Below are 26,887 nucleotides of genomic sequence, written 5' to 3' on the forward strand. Positions count from 1 at the left end.
TTTTTAAGACTTATGTGTATGGGTATTTCTAGGAGCCCGTGTGTGTTCATGCAGTGCCAGAAGAGTCCATAAGAGGGCATTAGATTCCCCAACACTAAAGTTAAATACTTTTGGGCTGCAGCATATAGGTTCTGGAAATCAAACCCAAATTCTCTTACAAGAGCAACAAGTGCTCTTAACGACTGAGCTATTTCATCTCTCCAATGCTGTTTAAGAAGAAATGTTAATGATACAAGAGAAAAGTTAGATGAAGCAGTAAGACATGGCACAGATCCTCTGACTCAGGTAGTCAGTACATACTGTCACCTACATGTGTTCATAAGTTCAGCAGGGAGCCTGGATTGGTAAATATCCAAATCTTATTTTAACACAATTTTTGTTTGGTTTTAAAAAACCAGAGGTGAGATGTCAGTCTTCCCTTATGTAAAGTGCTTCTGAACCTGTGGGTCGTGACCCCTTTGGGGGTTGAACAACCATTCCACAGGGGTCGAATATTCTATATCTTGCATGTCAGATATTTACAATTCATAACAGTAGCAAAATTACAGTTATGAAATAGCAACGAAAATAATTTTATGATTGGGATCACCAAAACATGAGTACTGCCGGGCGGTGGTGGCACATGCCTTTAATCCCAGCACTTGGGAGGCAGAGGCAGGCGGATTTCTGAGTTCGAGGCCAGCCTGGTCTACAAAGTGAGTTTTAGGACAGCCAGGGCTACACAGAGAAACCCTGTCTCGAAAAACAAAAACAAAACCAAAAACAAAACAAAACAAAAACATGAGTATTATTATTATTATTATTATTATTACTACTAAAGGGTCGCAGCATTAAGAAGGTTGAGAATCACTGTGTTAAAACATTTGTTACTTTTACAGCCAGGAAAGGAGGCAAACTTTTTAAAGCCTCTGTGCTGTCCACCAATGAAATTCTGAGCTCTCAGTGAAAGCGCCAGAGGCGCTTCTGCTCCCAGCTCTAAGGCCAGATCTCTCCTCCTCCCTGGGGCTGTCTGACCGGCTTCTGAGGAGCTATCACGTCCCAGTGGTCACTGCAAGCGCCAAGCGTGGCCAAGCGTATCACAGCTCCTGGCCAGAGGTGGAAGGTCAGGGGTGGAGCCCAACTTTCTTCTGTCCGGGAGCGAGATCTGGGCTGCACTGCGTGCCTGAAGCCTGGTCCTTCTTGGGGCCATTGCGGCCGCCGCCCAGCCAGCAGCTTCAGGGTCTAATGCAAAGTGCCGTGTCATTGGGAAAGCTGGTGGCGGGGCATTGAGTTACAGTTCCACGGAGCTGGAGTACAACTGCGGGGGTGGGAAATGAACAGAAGACCCTGTTCTACTCGCAACGCACTCTGACTAGCCGGGTGAGGCCGTCGGAGGGAGGGGTCCGAGCCTAGCCCACTGGGGACGCCTGGACTAGCCTGTTCCTCTTCAGGACAACACCTGTGAGCCGGCAGCCATTCATCCAAGTCGGCCTCGCTCCTGAGGGGAGCCCTCCGCCTTCGCCTTGACCCTGCCCCTCCAGCTTCGCGATGCTGCGAGTCTTCATCCTCTTTGCGGAGAATGTCCACACCCCGGACTCCGACATCAGCGATGCTTACTGCTCTGCGGTGTTTGCAGGTAGGACCTCCGGGGCCGGGCCGACCCTGTTAGGCACCCTGGCGGGACCAGAATAAAATCCTGAGTGATCAAGGCGTGCCTGGAAGTCAGGAAAACAGACTGCCTAGCAATACCTGACTAATGTTGGATATTGATAAGACACAGAAGAGAGGGGCTGGGCACCTCAGGGGAAACTGAGGCTGTGAGATAGGAGTGGCCCAACTGCTGGACCAGGGGTGAGGGCGGGCTACTACTCCTTTCTCTGGATCCCTTAAAGGTGTCTTTCCACTCTTGGCTTCACAACCCTGTGAAGCAGGGCTCTGCTCCTCTCCCCGGAAGGCCCTGGCCTCTGCCTATTTATAACTTCCCTGGGCCTTTGCTCACTATCAGAAGCTAGGATAGCAGACTGGCTGCCACTGAAGCAAGCAAAGCCACGCCTCCAGGAATCTTATTCTCTCTCCCCCCTCCCCTCCCTTCCCCTCCTTTTCTCTCCTCTCCAACCTCCATGATGGGGGAAGTTTAGCTGTCACCATTATCAATCTTTATAAGTCTCCCTTAGTCTCAAGAGAATAACACCTGTTTGGGTGGTATTTAGGCTTTATTAGGCTGGGGTCCCCTAACACTAAGCAGCCTGCTCCTCTCCAGTCCTGTGACTTTGCACAGCAAGCTTTGGCAGAGTTATGCCTGTGCTTTTCTTTTAGGATGTGAAGGCTGGCTATGTTTACTTTCCCAGGACAACCCCTTTCCCACCCCAGGACCAGACCAGGACTGAGATCTTCATAGTTTGTCTTCTAGCTCTGAAACTTAACAGGGATCAGGAGTAGAGGGCAAGGGTTTGGGTCAAATTTCACTGTTTCCTTCTCTGCCTTCCTTCCCGGCTAGTCCTCTTTTCCCTTCATACCTGGCCCAGGAGATTAGTCACTCCCTGGCCATCCAGTGAGCATCCCTTTTTGGTGTCACCAGTCATCATCAAGTATGCACATGTACTCGAAGGCATGTGCACACCCTGGAGTCCGTGGAACATCTGAAGGCTTGAGGCAAACATGGTACACACAGATGTGTTGGGAGCACCTAGTGCTCAATGTGGGATTTGGTGCATCTTTGGACAGAGACCCAGGGTGAGCAGCCTAGAAAGCAGCCTGCACGAAGAGAAGGAAGTGAAGAGCTTAGAGAACATTCCCTGCATGTACTTCTCCCACTCCCCCCACCCCCGGGCTCTGTCTACCAGCTTCCCATAGAAGCCTTTGGAAGTGAGTTTTATCAATGTGTTTCCAGCAGACAGGATAAAGACATCTTCCCATGTGGTTGAGGTGGAGACTTTCATGTTTCCTTTGTATCCTCAGCTCTGGGCAGACCAGCCAATGGCCTGGGTTAGCTGCCTGGCTAAGGACTCTAGACTCTGTTTTTCAACCAGTGGGTTAAAATCCCTTGTGGTCTAATGACCCTTTTACAGGAGTCCCGTATCAGACGTCCTCTGTACCAGATGTTTACATTAGGATTCATAACAGTAGCGAATTTTCAGTTATGAAGTAGCAACACAATACTTTTATGATTAGGGGTTGAAGAGCTCCAAACTCCGGAGACCCTTCCTCAAGTCTTAGGACATCGCGGCCACCCAAAAATCACAAGAAACCATACCTGGATGCAATCAGCAGAGGTTTATTAGGGAAAGAGCTGGCAGCCAGCGGTCTGACCAGGTACTCACGCTGGAGTCAAGGTCCGACCCCCTCGGCCAGTCCTTGGAGGGTTTTAAAGGGAAAAAACCACAAACCAGGGGAGTGGGAAGGGGTGTGAGGCATTGTCAAGGATACAAAACATGAAAACAGTGGAACAATTCAGAGGTACTCACTCTAAATGATTAGTGTCATGTGGAAATCGCCCTGCATTCTTCTCAAAAATGTGGTTTTTACCATGCCATTGTGCCCTATCCTGCCATTTCAGATTACTATCTTTACTTTTTCCGGCTATAGGGCTATAGCCCCACCTAGGTGGTAGCATCTTTATCTGTAGTCAGGAATGTCTTCCTGCCTTGAGCCTCTCCCACCACCCATAGGTGGGAGAGGCTTGAGGAATGTCTGCATTTTTCCTGCTCAGGTACTCTCGAGAAAGTAAGTTTTTCTAAGGCGAGAAATCTACACATATTTCATAAAATGGTCTTTATGATTTTTCACTCTACAGGGTCACTGCATACTAAAGGGTCACAGCACTGGGAAGGTTCAGAACCACTGTTCTAGAGGGTACCACAGGTGCTATATCTCCTCTTCCTCCACTTTTGCTCCCTGGCTGAGGGAATGGAGGATGCTATCCTGAGCGACCAGCCATGCTCCTGGGGTATTAAGCTAGTGCCTGTACCCCTTCCTCTCACTGTCTGGAAGCCTGACCCGGCTTAGTAAAGTCACGCCTCTGTGCTCAGCGTCTTTGCACCGCACAGTGTATGGTCTAGAGCAGATTCTCTTCTCAGGGGCTCTGTCTCCTCCTGTGTCCACCCAGGCAGCCCTGATTTCCTTCCAGCTTTCCTGGCCTCCTCCCTTCTCTGCAAAGGTTCATTGCGGTCTCTTTCTCCGGCCTACCCCTCCCCCAGGGCAGGCTCAGGAGCTCTAGTAGGAGAAAGGCTGGGGATGGGGATGGGGGTGGGGGAGGGGATAATGAATGAGAGTGCTTGCTAGCTCACCAGAAGCACAGCTGGTAGTTACAGGCTTGTCTTCATTTAGCCCCAGGGACCTGTCTGGAGTCTTCCCTCAACCTCACTGGGGGGAGGGCATCCATAGTCCTGTCGATGCTGCTGCCTAGCTCCTCTGGGTATGTTCCCCTTTCCTGGAGCCTAGAGCTCACCGTACAGAAAGGAAGTGTATTGTCTGCTCTCAACCCCAGAAGCAGAACAGCTGGAACTCACAGCCCAGGATGTCATTGTCAGGCAGTGGAGAATGCAGTCTTTCCCCTCCCCCAGGTCCTGGCCACCTTCCACCTCCTGCACTAGCCAAACTCTTAACCCATGTCTAAATTTGGGTGTCTTGCAGTATTTAAGCTTGCTCACCCTTCTTCTGTTCTCCGTCAGGGCCAGGCTGGTGAACACTTACAGAATAGACTCTGGCCTGGGACAGAGAAATGTGAACCGCCCTTCTGGGAAGCCTATTTTCCCTAACTGACCTAGACCTGCCTTCCCAGGGACATGGTCACAATATCTCACAGATCCTCTGTGAGAGAGTAAATTCCGTCAGGTCTACAGGGTATTATCCCCGTCACTAAGATTTGGCCCAGAGAGATCTTGCCAAGGGGCTTTGCCAAAGTGGTCCACTTGCCAGAGAATCCCTTCACAAGAGGCCCATGAATAAGAAAGGGCACTTGGAATGCATGCCATGTGCCACCCACACCAACCAGGCTGCGTGCCCAGTGTAGGGCTGAGTCTAGAAGAGGGAACATAAGGTTGTAAGGAACATAGTGTAGGACAAGCAATCCAAAGGTGGAGGGGCCTAACTTCTTCAAGACAGGGTTTCTCTGTGTAGCCTTGGCTGTCCTGGAACTCACGATATAGACCATGATGGCCACAAATTCACAGAGATCCACCTGCCTCTGCCTCCTGAGTGCTGGGATTAAAGACACATACCATCACTGCCCAGTTCTGACTTCTTAATGACTCTATCACAAAGAAGGGCTGTGGACATTGACTAAACAAGCAAGACATCATTTTCAGAAACTGTTTCCGTAAACGGCTACAAGCATCCTCTAACAAGGATCCAGACTTACTACACCTGACATGCTTCTGAATAGAACATGGAGCACGAGCTACATCCTAGTCCAATAGCAAGCACAGTTGGTAGCAACTCTCACCAACCCACTTTTCAGAAGGGGAAACCAAGGCACAAAGATGAAAGTGACTAACCTGATATTTGTTCCAGTAAGAACTGGATTTGGGGTTTCACGCCCAGGCATCCCGGATCTAGTCATCTCTACACCACCTTTACTCTCTCTACTGCCTTCTTCTAGCTCTAGGTCTGAGTCAGAGACAGAAGGAGGAAAAAGACTGAATTTAGGCCCTGGTCCTCTCTGCATGTTTACTTGTACACACACATCACCCTGACTCCCTGACACATCACACAAACGGTTTTTACTCCTTACTCACCTAGGTCCCGAGGGCCTCAGCTCTTGTTGTGTGTCCTTAAGGGTGCCTTCTCATTTCAGAAAGCTTCTGCCCTGAATCACCTTCTCCATGTCTAATGGGCCCGTTAGGTACCACTTAGTATGATTTTCCAGTATCCCAGCCCCTGTCACAGAGTCTTCACATACCTGTAGAGGTACATGCTTAGGATCTGATACCCTAAGCCCAGGATGATGGGTCATACATCTCTGGGGATGCCTTATGATTATAGCAGGGCCTCTGGTGGAGGGGGCGGTAGTGTCACTATGGACCTTTTTTATGGAATAAAAGCTGGAAAGGAAACAAAGGAGTGCAGACAACTGGCAGCCTTGGTCACAACCCACTGTCATGAAACTACTGAGAGAGGGAGAGAGGAAAGGAGGGAGGGAGGGAAGGAGGGAGAGAGGGAGGGAGGAAAGGAAGAAGGGAGGGAGGGAGGGGGAAGGAGGGAACAAGGGAAGGAGGAAGAGAGGCTCAGATCACCAGCTTCATACACATAAACTACTTAGGATTTTGAATCTTGAACTTTATATTCCAGTTCTGCCACTTTTCAACTGTGTGTCCTTAGACAAGCCACTCAACTACTCTGTGTCTGAGTTCCCTCCACTGTGAAGTGTGGCAGACCAGACAACGCATTTTCAATAGTTCCTGGGACTCAATACTTTTTAACTATAGGGCTGGGAATACAGGTCGGTTGGTAGAATAGGAAGGTTTGCCTAATAGGAAGGGACCCTGGGTTTATTCTCCACCTCTGTGTAAAGGCAGGCTGGGTGATACGTATGTGTAATCTTAGCACTTGGGAGATGGAGGCAGAAGGATCAGGAATTCAATGTTATCATCGACTACATAGAGCTCCAGGGTGGCCTGGGCTACATAAGACTCTATCTCAGCAAACTAACAAACAAAAATGAATGCATCTTAACTATAGTTATTATTTATAATTGCATATTTTTATAATTACTATTATAATTAACATGTATATATATCAAGACACTATTGTACAGACTAAGATAGCTTTCAGTAGGTTTTTTTTTTTTTTTAAACTAAATCAGTTCTATTATTGGCTCCATTTGTCCATCCAATGGCCTTCCAAACTGATACAACGACACAACCAGCTGCATGGCTAGTATCTGTTTGCCAATCTTCAGGGACCCTTGTCTCCTCTGTCTGCCATTCCTCCATCAGCCCTTCTGAACTAAGACACTGTGGCAGGCCATGGCCTCGTAACGCTGCTATGCCCCTTTGAATGCACACTTCTATAGAGACCCCACCACCACCAACAACTGGAGCCCTCAACCCTCCTCAGACATCCCCTTTCCTATGCTCTCCCTTTCTCACTGCTTGCCCGCTGGCTTCTATCTATCTTTGCCTCTTAGAGGAAGTCCTAGCTGGTGAGGAGGAAGCTTACATCTGTCACCGAGATTCCCTTGCAGGGGGATCAGCGCTGTGCTGAAGGCAACACCTTTGCAAAGTGTCATCCTTTTGTTTACACAGATGCTAAATCAGTCTCTGCAAGTTCTGGGTCACTCCATGAGGAAAAGGTGGCTGGCCAGGAGCCTGCATCATTTCCACCATAGCAGGCGCTTCCTGGAGGTCACATGATTATGGCTGTAGTTGGACTACGTGAGTGTTTACATCCTCAGCAACATAAAGGTAGTGACTGGATTGGGGCATCCAGGGAGAGGTGAGGGGAGCAGAGAGGACACACAGAGCTTTAGGGACTGGCAAATGTGTCCTAAAGGAATTCTGCAAAGTCATGCCGAGCACCCCTCTGAAGAGTGGTGTCACTGAGCAGAAGTCAAGGAGCTGGGGAAACAAAACTCCAGACCTTATGAAAATGTGTTCAAAGGAAGCTTCAGTCTTTATTCATGGTTAGGTAGTATGGCCACCAAGAGATTATAGAAAACAGGACTACAAACGCTCCTGTGTCTTGGGAGCCTGGCCAGTGATACCACCTAGATTAGGCTATAGAGAAAAAGACATGTGCTCACCAGGTAAGTGGGGGCCAGTGCACCCCCCAACCTATACACAGGTGTTAGATTTATGTTAAATAGTCTCCATGTTAAAAAGCCAGGTGTGGTAAAAAATCAGATTCTCTGATTTTTTTTCAAAGGAAGTTATAAGAGGAGATTGGTATGAGAAATCTTCTAATGCTTAACTTGGGTACAGTTTTGCTATGAAACATCATATTGCTCCAAGATACATCGCTTGCAGACACCAGGGAATTGTCTGATGTACAGCGTAAACTATAGGACAGCATCCTCTCCCTTATCCATCATCACCCGTGAGTGGTGACATCATTAAAGCCAACGAAGACTTTTATTTTCCCTTTTTCTTACCTTTATCGGTCTGGAAACATGAAGTCTAAGCAAAACAGACAGACAGACAGACAGACAGACAGACCCCCGCCCCCAGCTGGAGTTCTACAAACTGCTTCACAATTGATCTCATTTCCATTGGACTTCCAGTTGGCCCTCTTACCTTCCAACTGGTGAACAGTTTGCTCTCTCTAGATACAGATCCATGCATACCCACTATCGTGAGACCCCTAATGCCTCCATGATAAACCATGGTAATCATTGACATATTGGCAGCCTAGTTCAAACGCTCCTGGTGCATCAGGTTGTCCAAGTACCTTCTGCTTCTTGCTCCGTTCTCTCGGAGGGAGTGTCTTTGACAATATGGTTTGTGATAGCACAGTATCATAATTCACATCACAATATCTAAAAGAAGGAAAAGGTCTTGGAGAAGCACACTTTTTCTCCATAAAGATATGTGGAGAGTTATACACATACTTCTTTCTTCTATCTCATTGATCAAGTCTAGCTGCAAAGGAGTCTGGGAAATATAGTTGTCAGTTTTGATACCAAGTGCAAGGTAAAACTGTGGGCAATATCAGTAGAAGAAAGAACAGATATGGAGGGTAAGCCCCATTCTCCATTTCAGTTTAGTCTCTCTCTCTCTCTCTCTCTCTCTCTCTCTCTCTCTCTCTCTCTCTCTCTCTCTGTGTGTGTGTGTGTGTGTGTGTGTACACACATGCATGCATAAGTAGGCGCTACTACCTTCTAGCTTGGGAGTACAAGTGTGTTCTACCACACCTGGCTTTTAAACACTTGTTCTGGGGCTGGAACTCTTCTGTTCATGTTTTCCCAGCAAGCACTCTACCATCTAAGCCATCTCTGAGACAAATCCCCTTGAGAGGAGTTTCTAGGCCCAGTCTGAAGTCTGCAAGGAAATGGCTATGTGTGGCTGTGTGTTTAGAGGAAGGGAAGCTCTGAGTATCGAATGGCAGTGAGACCAGGAAGCTGGAGGTTCAGATGGGAAAAGGCCTCAGGATGTGCTCAGGGTTTGGGTCAGCAGCTGTTGCTTTTCTGGTTTATGGAAAAGGTATATGAAGTCCCTGTTTCTTCGACACGGGCCAAGGTTTGCTGAAGTCCCTTGGAATAGTCTCTGAAAATCTCCCCCCCCGCACCCCCCCCCCGTGTGTGTGTGTGTGTGTGTGTGTGTGTGTGTGTGTGTGTTAGGGCTTGCAGAGGAGGTGGGGGCAAATCTAGGAGTCAAAAAAAAAAAACCAAAAAAAACAAAAAAAACTCACAATATCTAAAATTTCCCCTAGGGGGCAATGCTGCCTTCTCTGAAAAGCATTGAGTGCCTCAGGAGGTGGAGCCCATTCTGGGGAGCCCTGGGCAGTATCCACTGCTTCAACTCCAGGCCAGCCCTGACCTACACACTGAGAATACCAGGGCACTGAGCCAGCCCTGGTCTCTGACAATGAGCAAGCAATTTTGTAGCTGGGCCTTCCTTACAGTTGCCATGAGCGCTAAGGAGTAATGTCTCCGCTGAAGTGGTCACTTCCCAGAATGACCCAACCTAGAGGGAGGTCAGGGTCTTCTTCCTTAGGGACTGGTACTTGAACTGAGACCCCACAGGTGGATGGAGGTGATACTGCAGAGGGAGCCAAAAAGCGGAAGCAAGTAGACTTCCAAGCTGGAGGGGAACTTGGTATATTTGAGAAACTGAAAACTCTCTGGAATTGGAACTCTGGGGTTAAGGGCCTGAGTGGTCTTAACCTCTGGCACAAGGAAAGGAATGCAGGTTTCATCCCAGGAGAAGAGGAGGCCCTTGAGAGATCTTCATCAGGGCAGTGACCCAACTATGCTTGAAGATCTCATGACTGCAGTGTGGGTAATGACCCATATGTGGCTGTGGTGACCATGGCATGGCCAGTTAGAAGATGCTATCAGTCAGCAGGCAGAAGCAGAGGTCAGTAGGAGGCATCAGGAGCCTGTGGACACCCAGGTGGCTCCAACATTGTGAGTACTCAGAAGAGTGACCTAAATTGCAATTAACTGACATTCTAGGCTCAAGTAGACTTAAATGACAGTTCTAAAGTGATCAGTCACTCACTTGAAAATGATGATGAGTTCTGGATATACATGTGCACTGCACACTCCCAAAGCATTACCCTGAACTAGGCTGATTCACTGCTTTCTCCACTCTGCTGTCCAGGGTCCCTGGACATTTGGGTCTCATTGGCAATCGACTCTATGCTACCTTGCTTACAGGAAGCAGGAGTGGCAGTTGTGTTTCCTGGTGTAGGACCTATAAGCCTGTGCCCTCACAAGAACAACTTAGGATGCAGGCCCATTGACAGGAGATAGAGCATCATGGAGCCAAAGACATGCATCTAATTAGCTAGGTTCTGTGTAGCATGTAATTATAAAACACAATGCACACTGTGGCCAGCTAAGTACAGGCAATGGTAGTCTCCCCACCCCCATGGGGAGCCCCAAGGGGAGGTCTGCCCTGGTTCCTGTGGTTAGCTGCTGCCAAACTGCTTGCACTTACTTCCCAAGCCATCTGCTCCCTGTGGCAAGCCTGTAAAAGCTGGCTGCTGCTCGACGTAATCTCCTTTGTCCCGTAAAATGACAACTCCAGAGGCTTGTAATTTACCAGACAGATTTATAACAGTAAAGCTTCAACCCCCAAAATGCCCACACAAAGAACTCAAAACTCAACTGATATAAAACAAACCACGCACCTAGATTTGACCAACGTGCCCTACTTTACTCAGTTGTCTCTCTACAGCATCCCCAGTGACTTATGGCTCCTAGGACCATGTGATTCCGGCTCATCACCCTCTCCTACAGGTCCCATGTCTCTCCCGTCTCCACTGCCCAACCACAGGCTCTAGCCTTTTGTTGACTAAGATTTCACCTGACCTCACATGAGTACAGGCATCCCTTTTGAGGGGGCAGAAAAAAACCAGACAGTAATCTACAACAGTTCTGCTAGAAGAACAGCGGGAACCAAGGAAGAGGAGTAGAGTCAGGGAGAGTAAGAGAAGGTCCTAGCAGCCACAGAACATTCTGGATTCTCCTTCCTACACCACCATGCCCCACTCCAGTGGGAATTGCTGGCTCTTTTAGGGGCCTTCCTCTTCTTGAGAGAATGTCCCATAGTGCCTAGAGATAGCTGCTGCCATCTGTTGTCTGTGCTGCCTGATGTGGAACATCACCAGCTAGAGGTGACCAATGAGGAGTGTGGAGTCCGATGTCCTCACAGTGCACTGTTTAGAGGACAATTATAGAGAACCCTGTGCCATGTGCAGAACCCTGTTTCAGGTGCTATGAAGGGTACAGTAGCTAAACAAGCTCTCCTAATTTCTTAGACACCACCTAATATTCTAATGAAAAAAGTGGAAAAGAAACAGGATGCAGATGTTACCCAGCTATTGGTGTTGAAGAGCAACCATGCGAGGGAGTCTTGGGGTCTGGGGAGGTGCTGTGTGGTTCTATCCATAGAACACTTCCTCGCACTTTCCTAGTTTGAGCTCCAGACTGCATAAAGTGGGCACTTTGGTATGTGCCTGTAATCCCAGCACTGAGGGAGGGGTGGGAAGAAGATCAGAAGTTCAACCGTCTTTTTTTTTCCTACAAGGCCACCCTGGGTAATGTGAGGCCATGTCTCAAAAACAAACAAGAAACAAACAAACAATAACAGATCATGAAAGAGGAGATAGGGCACGTGTTGCAGGTTAAATTGGGAGCCAGAGGAGGTTTTTACAGAGTGGATCTGTGAAGGAAGGGCAGGCATAAGCATTACAGTCAGAGAGAACAGCTCATCAGAACCCAAAGGGTGCTGGCCTGGCGTGTTTGAGAAACCCTGAGAAAAGGTGGGTCAGCAGGGCTTAAAGGTCATCTAGGGACTTTGGCCTCTACTTTAGTGAGATGGGAGCTATGGAAAGATTTCGAGTGATACAGGTGACGCTGGGCAGAGAGTACAGCAGGGCAGAAGACGACCAGAGACAGGAGGCACTGTAGCACAGGCAAAACAAGCAGTGACTTCACCCAGGGTGGTGACAAGAAAGCAGAGAAGGGATGGGATTTGAGTCTGTTTTTAAACCATTTTTTTCCCCCTAGATAGGATTTCCCTGTAGCCTTGGCTGTTCTGGAACTCGCACTGTAGAGCAAGCTGACCTTGAAGTCATAGAGATCCGCCTGCCTTTGCCTCCTGAATGCTGGGGTTAAAGGCGTGTGCCACCACTGCCTGGACCTAAACCATTTCTTTTAAAAATAATTATGGAGAACCTGCTTCATAAGGGTCTTCTTGTTTTCCTTCTCCTCTCCCTCCTCTCCCTCCTCCTCTCCCTCCTCCTCTTTCTCCTCTCCTTCCTTTAACTCCTCTCCCTCCTCTTCCTCTTCTTCTTCCTCCTCCTCTTCTTTTTCTTCCTTCGGTCATACTTTCAAGCAGAGCCCGTAGGATCTGTCTTTTTGGTGGTGTGATAAGATCTGGAAGCCTGACTGGATGGTTCAGGAGAGTAGAGGAGAAAATGGAGACAGAAAGTTTGGAGGCTCTTTCAAAAAGTATTGCAAAAAAGAGCATGTGGTTGTGGTTTGGGCTGAGTGGTACGGTCCCCAGCACATGTGTGCTGCTAAGAGAGAGGGAGACTGGGGAACCTGAGAAGCACAGTCTGACCCTAAGCACCCACCTAAGCAGTGTTGATTGTCTTCCCTGCTAAGCCATACAGGGTGCAGGTGTGGAGTCCAGGAGCAGCATATCCCCTCAGAAAGTGCTGAGTCTCTCAAGACGAAACGGATAGGGATCATGCCCCCTGCCCCTCATTTACCTGCTGGAGTGGGGGAGGGGGAAGAGAAGCTAAGGCCCTGTGGGGGAGGATCTTCCTAAACTGTTACGGAATCAGACAACACACAGATGCTCCTCAGGCTTGGGATGACTTAAGGCTCATGACTTAAGAAACTTTCACCACCATAGAGGGTGAAGAATGCAGAGAGATTGTTGAAGTGGAGAACTGCAGGAAATCGAATGGGTAGCGACTGGGAACAGTATGATTTGAGTTAGACCTCAACAACTCTAAGTGTCACCGGAAGATTTCCGTGGAAGCCCACTAGGAGCTGCGCCTGGGTCACTGGGCACACAGTGCGCATTCCTTCAGCGTTTAGCGCTGGACTCTTTGGATCCGTGCTGCCCCAGGCAATAACCAGCAGCGTTTCCTTCCCGGGAGACCCTCAGAACAAGGCACCGGTGCCTGGTCGGGAGTGACTCTCATTCTTGCTCCTCCCCAGCCACCGCCCTGAGGGCGGATCCAGGCCGAGATGGAAGGGAGAATCCGCCCCATGGGTGTACCTTGTCCCACGCGCAGCCTCGCATTCTAGCCTGACCAAGTCTCCGCGGAGGCGCAGCGGAGTCAACTGCTCTCGGCATAGCCATCCTGGATCTGAACTCTGGCGGGGCAGTAGTGACTGAGTCCTGAGCTCCTACTCTCTCTCCGCCGCCCGCGCCTGGGCTATAGAGCCATGCTCTGCTGCTTGCTGGCAAGAGCCAGCAACCTCCCCAATGTGAAGAAGGACCGTCGCAGCGACCCTGTTGCTAGCCTGATTTTTCGAGGTGAGAGCCCCAAGGCACTTCATCCACGCTTGGGCACCATCCGTTTCTCTGCATCCAGCTTTGGGGTCTGTGGACCCAGATCAAACCAGAAATCCTGGCCCGGGATTGACAGCAAAGAAACCTAACAGCAAATGCTACAGAGCTTAGGAAAACTGGAAAGTACTGTGCTAGGCCAGGAGTTATTACCTTCTTAAGACGGTACCCAGAAGGAAGAAGGGCTGGTACTTCCTGGGTAGTGGGCACAGGGTGGGTTGGAAGACACAGAAGGTAGCCGTGTAATCCGGGACACGTAACTGGTTTGTGGGCGTTTTAGTGGTGCTTTTTGAAAGTTATGTCCCATCCATCTACCCATGAATCTGACTGAACACTGTCCATTTGAACCAGTTCTCAACCAGAGGGAAGAGGAACAGAATGCTATGGATATGGTTTCATGGGAAGTCTGAGGGGTGTCTGGGATGTGGGATATTTTCCAAGTTCAAGGAGCTAAGTCTTGTGCTTAGGCTATGTGCTGCTTAGACCAAAACGGGTTTCTCTGCTGAGATTGCTCCTGCCTCCACACTTCAGGCTCCTTCACTGTGGCTTCAGGCAGATTCCCAAGGGAGGGGTGTCTCAGGAGGGGAAAGGGAAGAGGAAGGACCTGTCAAAATGAGAGAAGGAACAATTGTGGTGAGTCAGGCCCCCAGCTCTGCAGAGAGAGATAAATAAGGAGAGCAGACAGGGCTTCCTCTCACTTGGGGGCTCTGTGGAAAATATATTTAAAAAGAGAACCACATGTAGAGAAACTGAGGCAGGGCTTGTCACAAACGTGTTAACCTTTGTGACAACAGTGGGGGCACCAGGGACTCAAGGTTTTGTCCACTCTACATGCATTCCCCCACCCCAGCCCCCACCCCCAAATAATATGAGAGATGAATGACATAGGGAACAAATTGATCTCCAGATCAAGTGTCTGTTTTCGGTCACAGGTGACTAACAGGAAACTTTGGCAAAGTGTGATTTGAGACATCTTAGGCCACCCTGGTGTTTCCATTGATCAGGCTTGCCAAGGTGTTCCCGATGTCAGGTAACTTTCAGACAGGGTTCTTCCTATCGGAACCCCTTGTCCCTGTCTTTCAGGTGATGCCCAGACTTTCACTATATGGTTATTGTTGGGGCAGTTGGGTATACCTCAGTGGTAGAGCACTTTTCTTTGTGTGGTGTATGTATACATATGTGTACATACATGTCTGGGAGACTGGAGGATAACCTCTGATTGAAGGCGCAATTTTTTCTTCTTTTTCTTTTTCCTTTTCCCTTTCCTTCCTTCTTCTCCCTCCCTCCTTCCCTCCTTTCTTCTTCTTTTTTTTATTAGATACCCTCCTTTCTTCTTTCTTTCTTTCTTTCTTTCTTTCTTTCTTTTCTTTTCTTCCTTTCTTCCTTTCTTTCCTTCAACATTTTGAGACATCTCATTGGCCTGGAATTTCCTAGGTCAATGAAACTTGCTGGCCAGCAAGCTCTAGTTTTACCTGACTCTGCCTCCCCTCAGTTCTGGGTTTACAAATACATGCCACCACAGCTGGGTTTTGTTTGTTTAACATCAAGCGTTGGTCCTCCTGCTTGCTAGGCAACCACTTTCCTTTATCAGGATCCTGGGCCATTGTTAGAGCATTTTCTCAACCTGAGTGAAGAATCCCTTGGGCTTCATTCCTTGCCCAAACCAAACCAGAACAAAACACCAGGTAAAACTTCTCGCACTGAGAGGATGAGCACTACCCTTGCTTCAGATAGGTGGCCCGAGCTGTCGAGGCCCCGCTTGGTTGTTGCCCTGGTTCAGGTATCCTGATTATGCCCACCTGTCGTCCTCCCCAAATCTCAGCCTTCCCACTGGTATGGAGCCTTGCTGTTTATTTGCACAGATGAAGGGTGGTGATAGCATGTAATGTCTCCAGCAGAGATGAGAGTTAACCTCAGGGTCTGTATTGTCACCTTCTCCAAGAAGGCTCCCAACAGTCCCCTGGCTTTCAGTAGACCCCCGTCAAGCTGCAGCGGAACCTTGTTGGGTCTGTCAGCACATATCCCCAGCCCTTCATCAGATGCCAGTACTCCTGGGAATAGCCACCCGTCTTGATAATTCACTGGAATGTCTTCTTCTGAGCAGGATATGGCTTTCAGTATCTGGCCTATAGCCTCCCTCAATCTGGGCATGGTCCTCATTCTTCATGGTACCTGAGAATCACTTGCACCCAAGAACTTCTAGGAGGTGACCTATGAATCACCTTAACGTATATTTAATGCAGGTTATTTTGGAAATGGAGATGATACCATGGGCAAAATAAGCATGCTTGTTCATGGAATCTGGAGTTGAGTTGATGCCTGGCTCTTAGAATCAGACCCAAGATTCTAAAGACCCAGTTTGGGGAATCTCCACCCTACGGTATAGCAGAATGGTGGAAAGACCTTTAACAGAGTCCATCACCAAAGCTCACTGGCCCCTGGGGTGGGGCTCAGCAGGGTATTCCTAACCAGTCACAGTCAAGGTTGATAAGCAGTGAGTCAGAGTGACAGTGGCCTGCTTGCTGAGAAACCAGTCTACACCAGGTGCTGTGCTTGTCTCCAGCATGTAGCTCAGATATGTGGGCCTGGACTGGCCTCACCCTGCAGTTGTTGCCTGGGCATTCCATCTTCAGATGTAATTTCAGGACCTGCCTCCAAAAATAGATTCTGGGCTTTGGGAGATTGGACTGAGAGCTGTCTGGCTTCCCCATCTGAGGCTATTATACAGGCTATTAATTAATGTTAGTCATGCCATTGTTTGCGCATTCACTGATTAATTACTTAACCAAGATTGTTGTGAGAAACTGGGCACGCACACACAGAGCTTTTCTGACCATCTTTTTTTATGAATGAGTAGTTTCAGCTTCCTTTCTTACGGCGTTTGACGTCTCTCTTCTGCCCTGACCATTTTCCATCCTGTAATGCAATTATTTTTATCCCTCTATTCATGTATTTTCTTCATTGAAAAAAACATTTGTTGAGTGCATATTGTGTACCCATTGCCATCCTAGGCGCTGGAGATGCATCATCCAAGGACAAAAGTCAGTCCCCTCTCCTTTGGGGTTCAAATGTTCCTGGATTGGCCATACCCCTGGTGAATCCCTGGCTAGGAACCCAGGAGGCCTTGTTCCCCTTCCCTGCCCCTCTCTTGGTCATTGATTGGGTCCCCTTGCCTCCTGCATCCCCTCTGTCACCCAGGCAGAATCCTGGGGGTCTTATAGGACCATCTGTTCCCAGGGAATACTTCTGTCTCAGCTGTTAGGGAAGAAGGGTAGGAAGACCACTGAGGTGATTTGGTTCCTCAGGGCACCTGTGTCAGTGTCTGGAACATTCCTGTGGGAGCAGGTGGCTACTGGAATGCAATGAGCTCAATAGCCCATATGTGGTGCAGCTCCACAGAGCTCATGGCAAGGATTTGTGAGGCTCCGAAGATTAATAGTGCAAGGTAGAGAAACATCTGTGATGGGCATACCACAATGAAACGCCTTGCAATGTCATCATGTCCAGGCCCAAAGACTGCCCTATGCTAGCATCCCCAGACTCCCTACCTTTTTCTCCAGGGGACCCCAGGAAGTTTGCATATTTAAAAATAAGCCAAGGAAGCATGCATAGGGGCCACCCAGGTCTAAGTCAGATGGAATCCCAGAGGGGAAGTGGACACAAGCCCCATCCTTAACCCAGAAGTTATCTCCAACTGATAACCACTCACAAAAGAAAAGTTAGTTTTCTCTAATAGTCTCAGTGTGTTTACAAGCCACACTTAAGAGAAGGTCCTAGATACAGCTCTAGATGACCAACACAAAACAAACTTAGTGGTATTTTTGGAGATTTTTTTTTCTGTCACATAATGCTTTATTTGGGACACACACACACACACACACACACACACACACACGATACATGTATTATGGTTTCCAGTTTTGCGTTTTTGTGGGATTTCTGTGTGTGCGAGTGTGAGTCTCTGTATCTACATGTGTTTCTTGTGTATTTTCTTTGGTTCTTTTTATCCTATTTGTTTTGTCTTATTTTGTCTGGTTTGTTTGTTGTATTTTATTTTTTTAGATGCCTGTTTATTTCATAGTGAGGGAGAGAAAAAAAAAAAGACTGTGGATTGGGTAGTGTCTTAGGGTTTCTACTGCTGTGGTGAAGCACTATGACAAAAAGCAAGTTGGGAAGGAAAGGGTTACACTTCCACATTGTAGTCCATCACTGAAGGAAGTCAAGACAGGAATTCAAACAGGGCAGGCACCTGGAGGCAGGAGCTGATGCAGAGGTGATGGAGGGATGTTGCTTACTGGCTTGCTCCTCAAGGCTTGCTCTGCCTGCTTTCTTATAGAACCCAGGACCACCAGCCTAGGGATGGCACCACCCATCAGGGGCTGGACCCTCCCACATAAATCACTAATTAAGAAAATGCCCTACAGCTGGATCTTATGAAGGCATTTTATTAATTAAGGTTTCTCCTTTAGCTTGTGTCAACCTGACATAAAACTAACCAGGACAGGTGGGTGGGGAAGTGTGGAAGATCCCAAGGGGTTGGGGGTAGCGAGAACTGTAAGCAAAATGTACTGTATAAAAAATCTATTTTATTTATTTTTATTTCATGTGCATTGATGTTTTGCCTGTATGTATGTCTGTATGAGGGTGTCAGATCCCCTGGAACTGGAGTTACTGACAGTTATGAACTGCCATGTGGGTGCTGGGAATTGAACCTGGGTCCTATAGAAGAACAATCTGCTCTCCAGTTCTCCCAAATCTATTTTCATTAAAAAAAATAAGTAATAAAAAAACAAAAATGAAAGAAATAAGCCAAGGGTACTTTCTGTGTTGGTTCTTATTCTTCTATACTTTAAAGTCTGCGGAGCGTTTTATTTGGTGGATGTACAAATGTACAATAATTAATTCAACCAATTCTCTTTTGATGAGGGTTTAGATCATATTACTTTCTTCTTCTTTCTTTTTTTCTTTCCTTTTTTTTTTTTTTTTTTTTTTTGATAGGGTCTTGCTCCATAGCCCAGGCTGGTCTTAAACTTTTATGAGTCCTCTGTCTCAGTTTCCCAGTTGCTGGTATTACAGATGTGTTTTTACCATGGCTGGCTCTATATCACATTAAAATATCTATAACCAATTCTTAAATTCTACTGTCAACCTGAAGAGTACCCCAATGGCTGATTCTTTGCCTACATGTTTAACTACCTACTTTCTTCGGGTGAGTTCCAGAAGCAGTGTTGCTGTGGCCGGCAGCATCTGAAGCTTTGCTGAGTTTCCCACTTGCCCTTCTGAAAGTCAATACCATCACTACCTTCTATCAGCCATGTTTCACGGCTTACTTTCTTAATATCTGTGAATCTCTAACTATCTCTTGAGGTTTAAATAGTATTTGTTGGGCTGGGGGATATAACTTAGGTGGTGAGGTGCTTGCCTGGTGTGTATGAGGTTTAGAGTTCTGTGCCCATCACTGCATAAAACCAGGAGCGGTGGTTCAGACCCAAAATCCCAGGTCTTGGGAGGTAGCGGCAGGAGGATCAGAAGTTCAGGGGCGTTCTAGACTACATGGAGAGTTCAAGGTTAGCCTGCATTACCTGAGATCCTGTCTTAAGAAGTAGTGTTAATGACATTTCAAGATTAGCTATTATTTCTTACTGAGTTACCCTTTTCTTTGCTCCTTTGGAGGTGGGTAGTATTTGTTTTTTTAATAGTAATTGTCATGGGTGTTTCAGTTAATTTAAAAACTGTTTATGTATATGTGTGTTTTGCCTGAAAATATGTCTGTGAGTCATATGTGTGCCTGGTATCCCTGGAGGCCAGAGGTGGACATTGTCCCCCCTGGATCTGTAGTTACAGATGCTGTGAGCCACTGTCTGGGTACTAAGAACCAAATCCATGTCCTCTGGAAGAGCAACAAATGCTCTTCACCACCAAACCCCTTCTTTGTTCCTTTAATTGACAAAAATTGCATAGGGCTGAGTGTGGTGACGCTTGCTTATAATCCAAGTGGAAAGCAAAGGCAGCAGGAGCTCAAGAGTTCAAGGCTAGCCTGGACTATATGAGACTGCCTTAAAGAAGGAACAACGAGACATTTTGTATAAGAATATCTTCTCCAGTTCTGAGTGGGTATCTGAATTTGAAGAGTACCTCTCTCTGAGTGTACTCCATGGCAGCCATGGTAACCATCACCCAGTGTTATTCCTGGCCACCTCTTTCCTGAGCTGTATGATTAAACACACGAGGGTTAGACACATGAGGTGTTGCTGCCCGAGCTGCCACACGTTTGGGGGCCAGAAATGTTGAGAACTGCACTACCCCACGTTTGGGGTCCAAAATGTCTCAGACCTTTCTGTCAATGTTGGGACCCGCACTGCCAAAAGCCTTGGGGGCTAAACTGTTAGAGCCCGCACTGCCCCAAGCTGCTTCGGTCAGCAGGTCGGGGTTCAGCAAGAGAGAGAGTGAGGATAGACGTGAAGCATGGAGACCAGACAGAGTGTGATTCAATCCCGTTTATTCTTCAGTCTCTCATCTTCTCTCCAAGTCCCTAGTCTTGAGTTCCTAGTCCCTAGTTCCTAGTCCCTAGTTCCTAGTCCCTAGTTCCTAGTGCCTCCAAGTTCCAAGTTTCTTCTTCCAAGTGCCAAGTGCCTAATGTCTAATAACTAACTCCAAGTGGTACTCTCTTTTGACAGGGTTTCTCTGTGTAGTCCTGGCTGTCCTGGAACTCACTCTGTAGACCAGGCTGGCCTCAAACTCAGAAATCCGCCTGCCTCTGCCTTCCAAGTGCTGGGATTAAAGGCATGCGCCAATACTGCCTGGCTCAAGTGGTACTCTCTAACCTAATGCCTACTACCTAGTTCTTCCGAGTTGTATTCTCAGTTATACTCCAAGTTGTACTCCAAGTTGTTCTCTAAGTTGTACTCTCTAATGTCTAATAATTACTGATTTCTTCTGTCTGCCTCTTGCCTTTTATATGTCTCACTTCTAAGCCACACCTTTTAGTCACGCCTTTAAACCATTCCCTTGGGTCTTGTCTCTAAATCTGATCTCTAAGTCACACCTTTAAGTCTCACACCTTTAAGTCTCACACACCCAAGGGAAAATCCTGGGTATCTAAAACAAGATGTTATCAGAGTGTGCTCAGCTGTTGTAGGCTGTTGTAAACAAGTCTCTTGTCAGGTATAGGGCTCAAGATGGCTGCAAGGATGATAGCTGCCTTCTGTCGGCTCCCCACAATGAGGAAGGGTGATTGAAGGTGGGAAGGGAGGTGCTTTGCTGGTGAGGTAGATGACAGACATGTACACAGGTCTTCCGATGCCTAGGTCTGAGCCCGTAGACAGATGATGACTGTCCCTCATCAAGTTCAGGGGTGCCTTTCTTGCCTCTATTGTCAGTGGTATACTGACACTGGGATTCTTATTACTCCTTTGACTTGTGACATGTAGCAAGCCCAGAGCATGAAGTGAACCGAGAGGCTCCTGTGGTATTAGAAGCGTTGCAGCTTGTGAGCCACAAAGTCCTGCCACCTGAGTCAGGGGCAATAGCAGCCATGACCCTCTCCTGAACTGGCAATTTAAGGAAGTTTTGGCTCACTATTTGAGGCTACAATCTATCACTGTAGGGAAGTCGTGGCCACAAGGTCTTGAGGTGGTTGGCCACACCGTGTTAGAAATCAGGAAGTAGAGAGAGAGAGATAAAATGTTGAGCTAGCAATCTTTTTTTTTTTTTTTTTTTTTTTTTTTTTTTTTAATTCAGTTGGGCAGCTAGAGTAGGTCTTTGTGAATCGGTCTAATCTAGAAAATACTTGGACATGCCCAGAAATTTGTATCCAGGGTAATTCGAAACCTTGCCAGGTTGACAGTAAATATAAATCAATAGTCTCCCCGTCCTTGCTGGTCTTTGCTTTCTCTCTAGGTGGATTTCTCAGTAGCTACCCATGTGTTCTCTTGGTCAGAACCTTTACTCCTCCCTCTGTCCATCCCAACACTGGCACAGAGTCCCAGGATTAGGGCCTGCACCCTCACCATCTTCCCCAAGGACTTTAGAGAGATTGTGATAAGATACATATTATATAAAGTTTATCTCTTCCTCTTTTTGGAGGGAGGTGGGGACAAAGTTTAGCTATGTAGGCCTGGCTGGTCTTCAATTCAGGATACTTTTGAGGTTATAGTAATCTTTCTCTCTCTGCTTCCTAAATTCTGGGATTATGGATGTGTGCTGTCATGTCTGGCTTAATTTATGATCTATTTTAGGATTTTAAAGCTGTGAAAAGACCATGGCAATTCTTATAAAAGAAAATATTTAATTGGGGCTGGCTTACAGTGTTAGGTGTTTAGTCCATTATCATCATGGCAAGAAGCAGGGCAGCTTCTAAGCAGACATGATTTTGGAGAAGAAACTGAGGATTCTACATCTTAATCTGCAGGCAGCAAGGAGACTGTCTGTCACACTGGGTATAGCTTGAGCATATATGAGACCTCAAACACTGCCTCCACAGTGACACACTTCCTCTAACAAAGCCACACCTACTCTATAAAGCCAAACCCTATGGGTCAAGCATTCCAAAACACAAGTCTATGGGAGCAGTATCTATTCAAACCACCATACTGTCTTAACCAACTTTTTTGTTCTGTTTTATTTTGTTTTTCAAGACAAGGTTTCTCTGTTTAACAGCCTTGGCTTTCCTGGAACTTATCTTGTAGACCAGGCTGGCCTCTAACTCACAGAGATCCATTGCCTCTGGCTCCTTAGTGCTGGGATTAAAGGCAAGTGGCACTATGCATCAATTTTAACCAATTTTAAGTGTTAAATTTGGTGATATTGGGCTGGAGAGATGGCTCAGAGATTAAGGTTAAGAGGTTAAGACTGCTCTTCCAGAGGTCCTGAGTTCAATTCCCAGCAACCACATGGTGGCTCACAACCATCTGCAATAGAGTCTGATGCCCTCTTCTGGTGTGTCTGAAGAGAGCAATGGTATACTCATATACATAAAATAAACAAATCATTTAAAAAAGAATTTTAAAAAATTGGTGATATTAAGGGCTAGGAGTAGTGACACACCTCTTTAATCTCTCTGTGAGTTCAAAGCCAGCCTGGTCTACAATGTAAATTCAGAACAGCCAGGGCTCTGTTACACAGAGAAACCCTGTCTCAAAAAATTAAAATAAATAAACTAGTTAACTAACTAAGCAATTTTGGTGGTACTGAATATATTCATGGCCTGAGTGTTGTAGCACATTTCTTAATCCCAGCACTTGGGGGCAGAGGCAGGCTGATCTCAGTTCAAAGTCAGTGTGGTATTATTAAGTACATCCAGGGGTCTTGGAGTCTATACTCAGGGGGTTAGTGTGTGCTTAGCATGTAGTCAGTCCTCAGTGTCTTCCTTAGCAAGCACTCTCCTTCAAAAAAAAAAACACCCAAAACCAAAAACTAGACACCAACAAAACAAAGAAACCCTACCAGACAGTAGTGCAGTTGTCAGCAGCTTGCATCTCTAGAACACTTTCCAGACTTTCATACTCAGGAAACACTTCCACTTCTGTCTCCCCAACTCTGGCAACTACCACCTTCCTCTGCTTCTGTGATCCTGACTGATCCCGGTTCCCTGAACCCAGAGTCATTCCCCTCCCTCCCTCCCTCCCTCCCTCCCTCCCTCCCTCCCTCCCTCCCCCTCCCCTCCTCCTTCCCTTCCTCTTTCCCTTCCTCTCTTCCTTTTTATATTTTCCTCTTCTTCCTTTTCTCTCCCTCCCTCCCTCCCCCTTCCATCCCTTTCTTTCTCTCCCTTCCTTCCTTCCTTCCTTCCTTCCTTCCTTCCTTCCTTCCTTCCTTCCTTCCTGTGTGTGATTAGCAGACCTATGCAGTGAATGAATGAAGTCCAGGCTTCCCTACAGTTACTGTGGTAACTGAGCACATCTACAGAGTGTCCATGGAGCCCTCCACCACACCATCCCCTCAGCAGGAGCTGTGTGCACTTTGGAGATCGTTAGATGAAAAGACACATTTCCCAAGGCCAGAATCAATGACCAGGCATGGAATTGGCAAGATGCCTTCTTTTATTTAGGTGACTGTAAGTCACAAGATGAGCTGGGTGACCATTCCTTTCCTTTAAACAAAAGTTCGAATTTCTATGTATATTATTCATACAAACACACAAACACACATGAACACGTGTGTAGGTCTTAGGCCAGCCTTTCATAATGTTCCTCAGGAACTGTTCACTTAGTTTTTTGAGACAGGGTCTCTTGCTCTAGAACCTAGGATTCAGCTCTTCTGTTAGGCTGGCTGGCCAGCAAACCCTAGGGAAATCCGTCTCTGTCTCCCCAGAACTAAGTTGACAAGCACAAGCTACCATCCCTGGCTTTTTACATGCTATAGAACTCAGCTTCCTGCTTGAGCAGGAAGTATGTTATTACTGAGCCTCAGTGTCTCCCTTCTGCTTGTTCTTTGGGGTAGTAGTCCCATAAGTGGCTCCTCCCAAGCTCACCAGGATTGTCTGAGAATTTACCCTCTGAGTCAAGACTTCATAGCATTCCACTATGGTCCTCTGTGGTCTTCATCTTCAGGGAATACAGGAAGTAGAAAGTGGTTAGAAAGGCACTTAGCCCCGGGCTGTCACACATATTGCCTGCCTAATTATGTTAGCAGAGAGCACCAGGAAATGAGTTTTCTAGTGGGCCACTCAAGAAGGGCAGTATGTGGAGTGTTCCATGTTACATCTGGAGCCACAGGAAGAAGATTTGTGGTAGGGGAGGGGAATCGGACACTTAGCTTTCATCTTCTGTCCCATCAAAACCCTACAGTGGATGCAGGCCAGTGCACTGCTGGGCAGCTGAGGCCTCGAGGGTGCCCAGCTCTTTAAGGCCACAATGCCATATGCCTGTAGATGTCAGAGGACAACCCAGGTGTCAGTCTTCACCTTCCACCTTGTTTGGGATAAGGTCTGTCTTGTCTACTGTTACATATGCCAGGCTACCTGCCTATGAGCTTCTGACAATTCTCCTGTGTCCACCACCCATCTCATGGCTGGGATTGACATTACTGTATCCAGCCTTTCCCCATGGGTGCTGGAGATCCAAACACATGTCTCTAGGCTTGTATGACAAGTGCTTTGTTCCTGAATCATCTTCATAGTCCCCAGGTATCCTTATCAAATGACTTCAAAACCAGTGTCCAGTTCCCTTGGAAGCCACAGCATCATGGGATCAAAGAAGAGACCCAGTAGTCTATGTAGGCAAGCTTGGGCCAACAATACTGAGGAGACAACTGGTGCCCTTCCCAGCACCCGAACTGTCCCATGCCAGTAAGAAAGGTTATGGTGGCCTCAGAAACAGTGCTTCTGTTCCCTGGTGAGGAAGCTAACTCACAGCAACTTCAGAAAGAAAAGGGTCTGTTCACTAATGCCCAATTGCTAGGACACCTCATTATGAACAAGGGTCGCTAATATGACAGAGGTGTGGTGTCTGTTCTCTGGAAAAAAAATAATCACAGCTTAGTCAGTGGACCATTGTATGGATAGAGAATCACACTCTGAGCTGCCGGATCCCAGCTGTCTTGGGAGCCCCAGACAGAACAGTTATCTCTGTCATCCTCAAGAAAGACGGGGCACCCAGGAAGTTGGTCTGAGGAGTGACCAATGGGAGGTCACTAGACAATTCACAGATTTAGATAGGTGCATTAGAGTATCTGTGGAGGGGAGGGTGGGGAGGGGAGGCAAGTGTAACTTTATATGCCCAGGGGCAGCTAGCTAGGTACCTCATACATGCTGTCTTATTTAATTATTGGAAAGAGAGAAAAGTGAGGCCAAAATATATTTTTTTCTTTCTTTTTCAAAACAGAGTTTCTCTGTATAGCCCCGGCTGTCCTGGAACTTGCTCTGAAGACAGGGCTAACCTTGAACTCAGAGCTTCTCCTGCCTCTGCCTCCCAAATACTAGGATTAAAAGTGTGCACCACCACCTGGTGCACAGTCTTTTTGGTTTTTGAGGCTGAAATCTTAATGAATTCCCCAAGACTCTCGGAGTCAATTGACAAGGTCAGAACAATGTCTACTGTGTTATTAAACAGTTTACCCTTCTCACTGAGTTGACGTTTGCCTTGCTAAATGCACTCAGGGGGAGCCACCACTGCCCCTCCTTGACATTACTCTGATGGCTCTGACGCTCACCTATATCTATGGTATTCCTCTTGTTTTTTCAGTATTTGTTTGTGTATGAATGACTCTTCGTCTGCATGTATGTAAGCATGCCACGCATGTGCCTGGCGCCTTCATAGCCTCAGTGAGGGTTTCGGATGCCTTGGAACTGAAGTTAAAAATGACTGTGAGCTGCTGTATGTGGATGTTGGGACCTGAATGCAGGTCCTCTACAAGAGGACCAATATACTCTGTCTCTCCAGCCTTACCTGCTGTATTCTTTATGTCAGAGCTGCATTTAAGGATGCCCTTAATCTTCAGTATGGCATGTAATATTTTAATAATGGTTAATAATTTTATACATTATCATGTCTTGTGATATGAAGTGGGACATTTGTTTAGGACATTTTTTTCATACCCCAACCAAGTGGAGCATGACCACTTGTGTTACAAACTGTCCTGGTTGGGTTTTGTCAGAGGGACATAACCCTGAACAAAGCTGGGAAGAGGTAATATTAATTAAGAAAATGCCTTCAACAGGTTGACAAGGTTGGCCAGTCTGAGGGCTCACTGAGGGTAGTGATACCCCAGTACAGATGACCCTGGGCTGTATGAGGAAGTAGAATGAGGAAGCTATGGGGGACAAGCCAGTAGGCAGTGTCCCTCCATGGCCTCTGCTTTAGTTCCTGCCCCCAAGTTCCTGCCCTGACTTCCCTCAGTGATGGACTGTGGCCTGAGAGCTGTGAGCTGGCAAACCCTTCCTTTCCACGTTGCTTTTGGTCCTGGTGTTTTGTTATAGGTATAGAAACCCTAACTAAGACACAAGCTACAGCAGCCATTGGTTAATTTATGTTCACAAGATACTGTTTTAATGGAAGAAAAAGACTGGAAAATTGATTGTTTAGACTGAGGATTTCAGCAGTTTTATTTTTAAAAATGAAGAAGCCAGCCTGCTCTATTCATGGACAATGCCTAACATTTGTCATTTGTCGATAACTGGGAAGTTTGATTTTCAAGCAGAGATAAGATGAAATTTTAGAGAATCTATCTCCCTCAGATTCCTACTATGTAGGTTTTTCTGATGAGACTGATGGTGATATCAA

The 26,887-nt window shown here is 47.1% G+C and overlaps 1 protein-coding gene and 1 long non-coding RNA gene across 17 annotated transcripts in view; one reads left to right on the plus strand and one right to left on the minus strand.

Annotated features, from left to right (window-relative positions):
- The first annotated feature begins 1,003 nt into the window (after positions 1 to 1,003).
- Dysf (dysferlin) overlaps positions 1,004 to 26,887 on the plus strand; it is a 201,572-nt gene continuing 175,688 nt past the window's right edge. For 7 of the 16 annotated variants that reach the window (XM_076939994.1, XM_076939993.1, XM_076939997.1 and 4 more), the window contains exon 1: positions 13,384 to 13,637. In XM_076939994.1, the coding sequence (XP_076796109.1) occupies positions 13,547 to 13,637 (91 nt within the window). In that variant the 5' untranslated portion in view covers positions 13,384 to 13,546. Of the gene's footprint in view, positions 1,616 to 13,382; positions 13,638 to 26,887 lie in introns of those variants that run through there. The other 9 variants (XM_034511380.2, XM_034511378.2, XM_034511379.2 and 6 more) reach the window with 4 other exon arrangements.
- LOC143443466 (uncharacterized) lies at positions 1,570 to 4,396 on the minus strand. The gene is made up of 3 exons (XR_013112474.1): positions 4,266 to 4,396; positions 2,496 to 2,733; positions 1,570 to 1,653 (listed from the first exon to the last, which is right to left on the minus strand). It is a non-coding gene; the product is annotated as an uncharacterized LOC143443466 (long non-coding RNA).

This window comes from Arvicanthis niloticus, chromosome 9 (assembly GCF_011762505.2).
Source record: "Arvicanthis niloticus isolate mArvNil1 chromosome 9, mArvNil1.pat.X, whole genome shotgun sequence".
Taxonomy (NCBI): Eukaryota; Metazoa; Chordata; class Mammalia; order Rodentia; family Muridae; genus Arvicanthis; species Arvicanthis niloticus.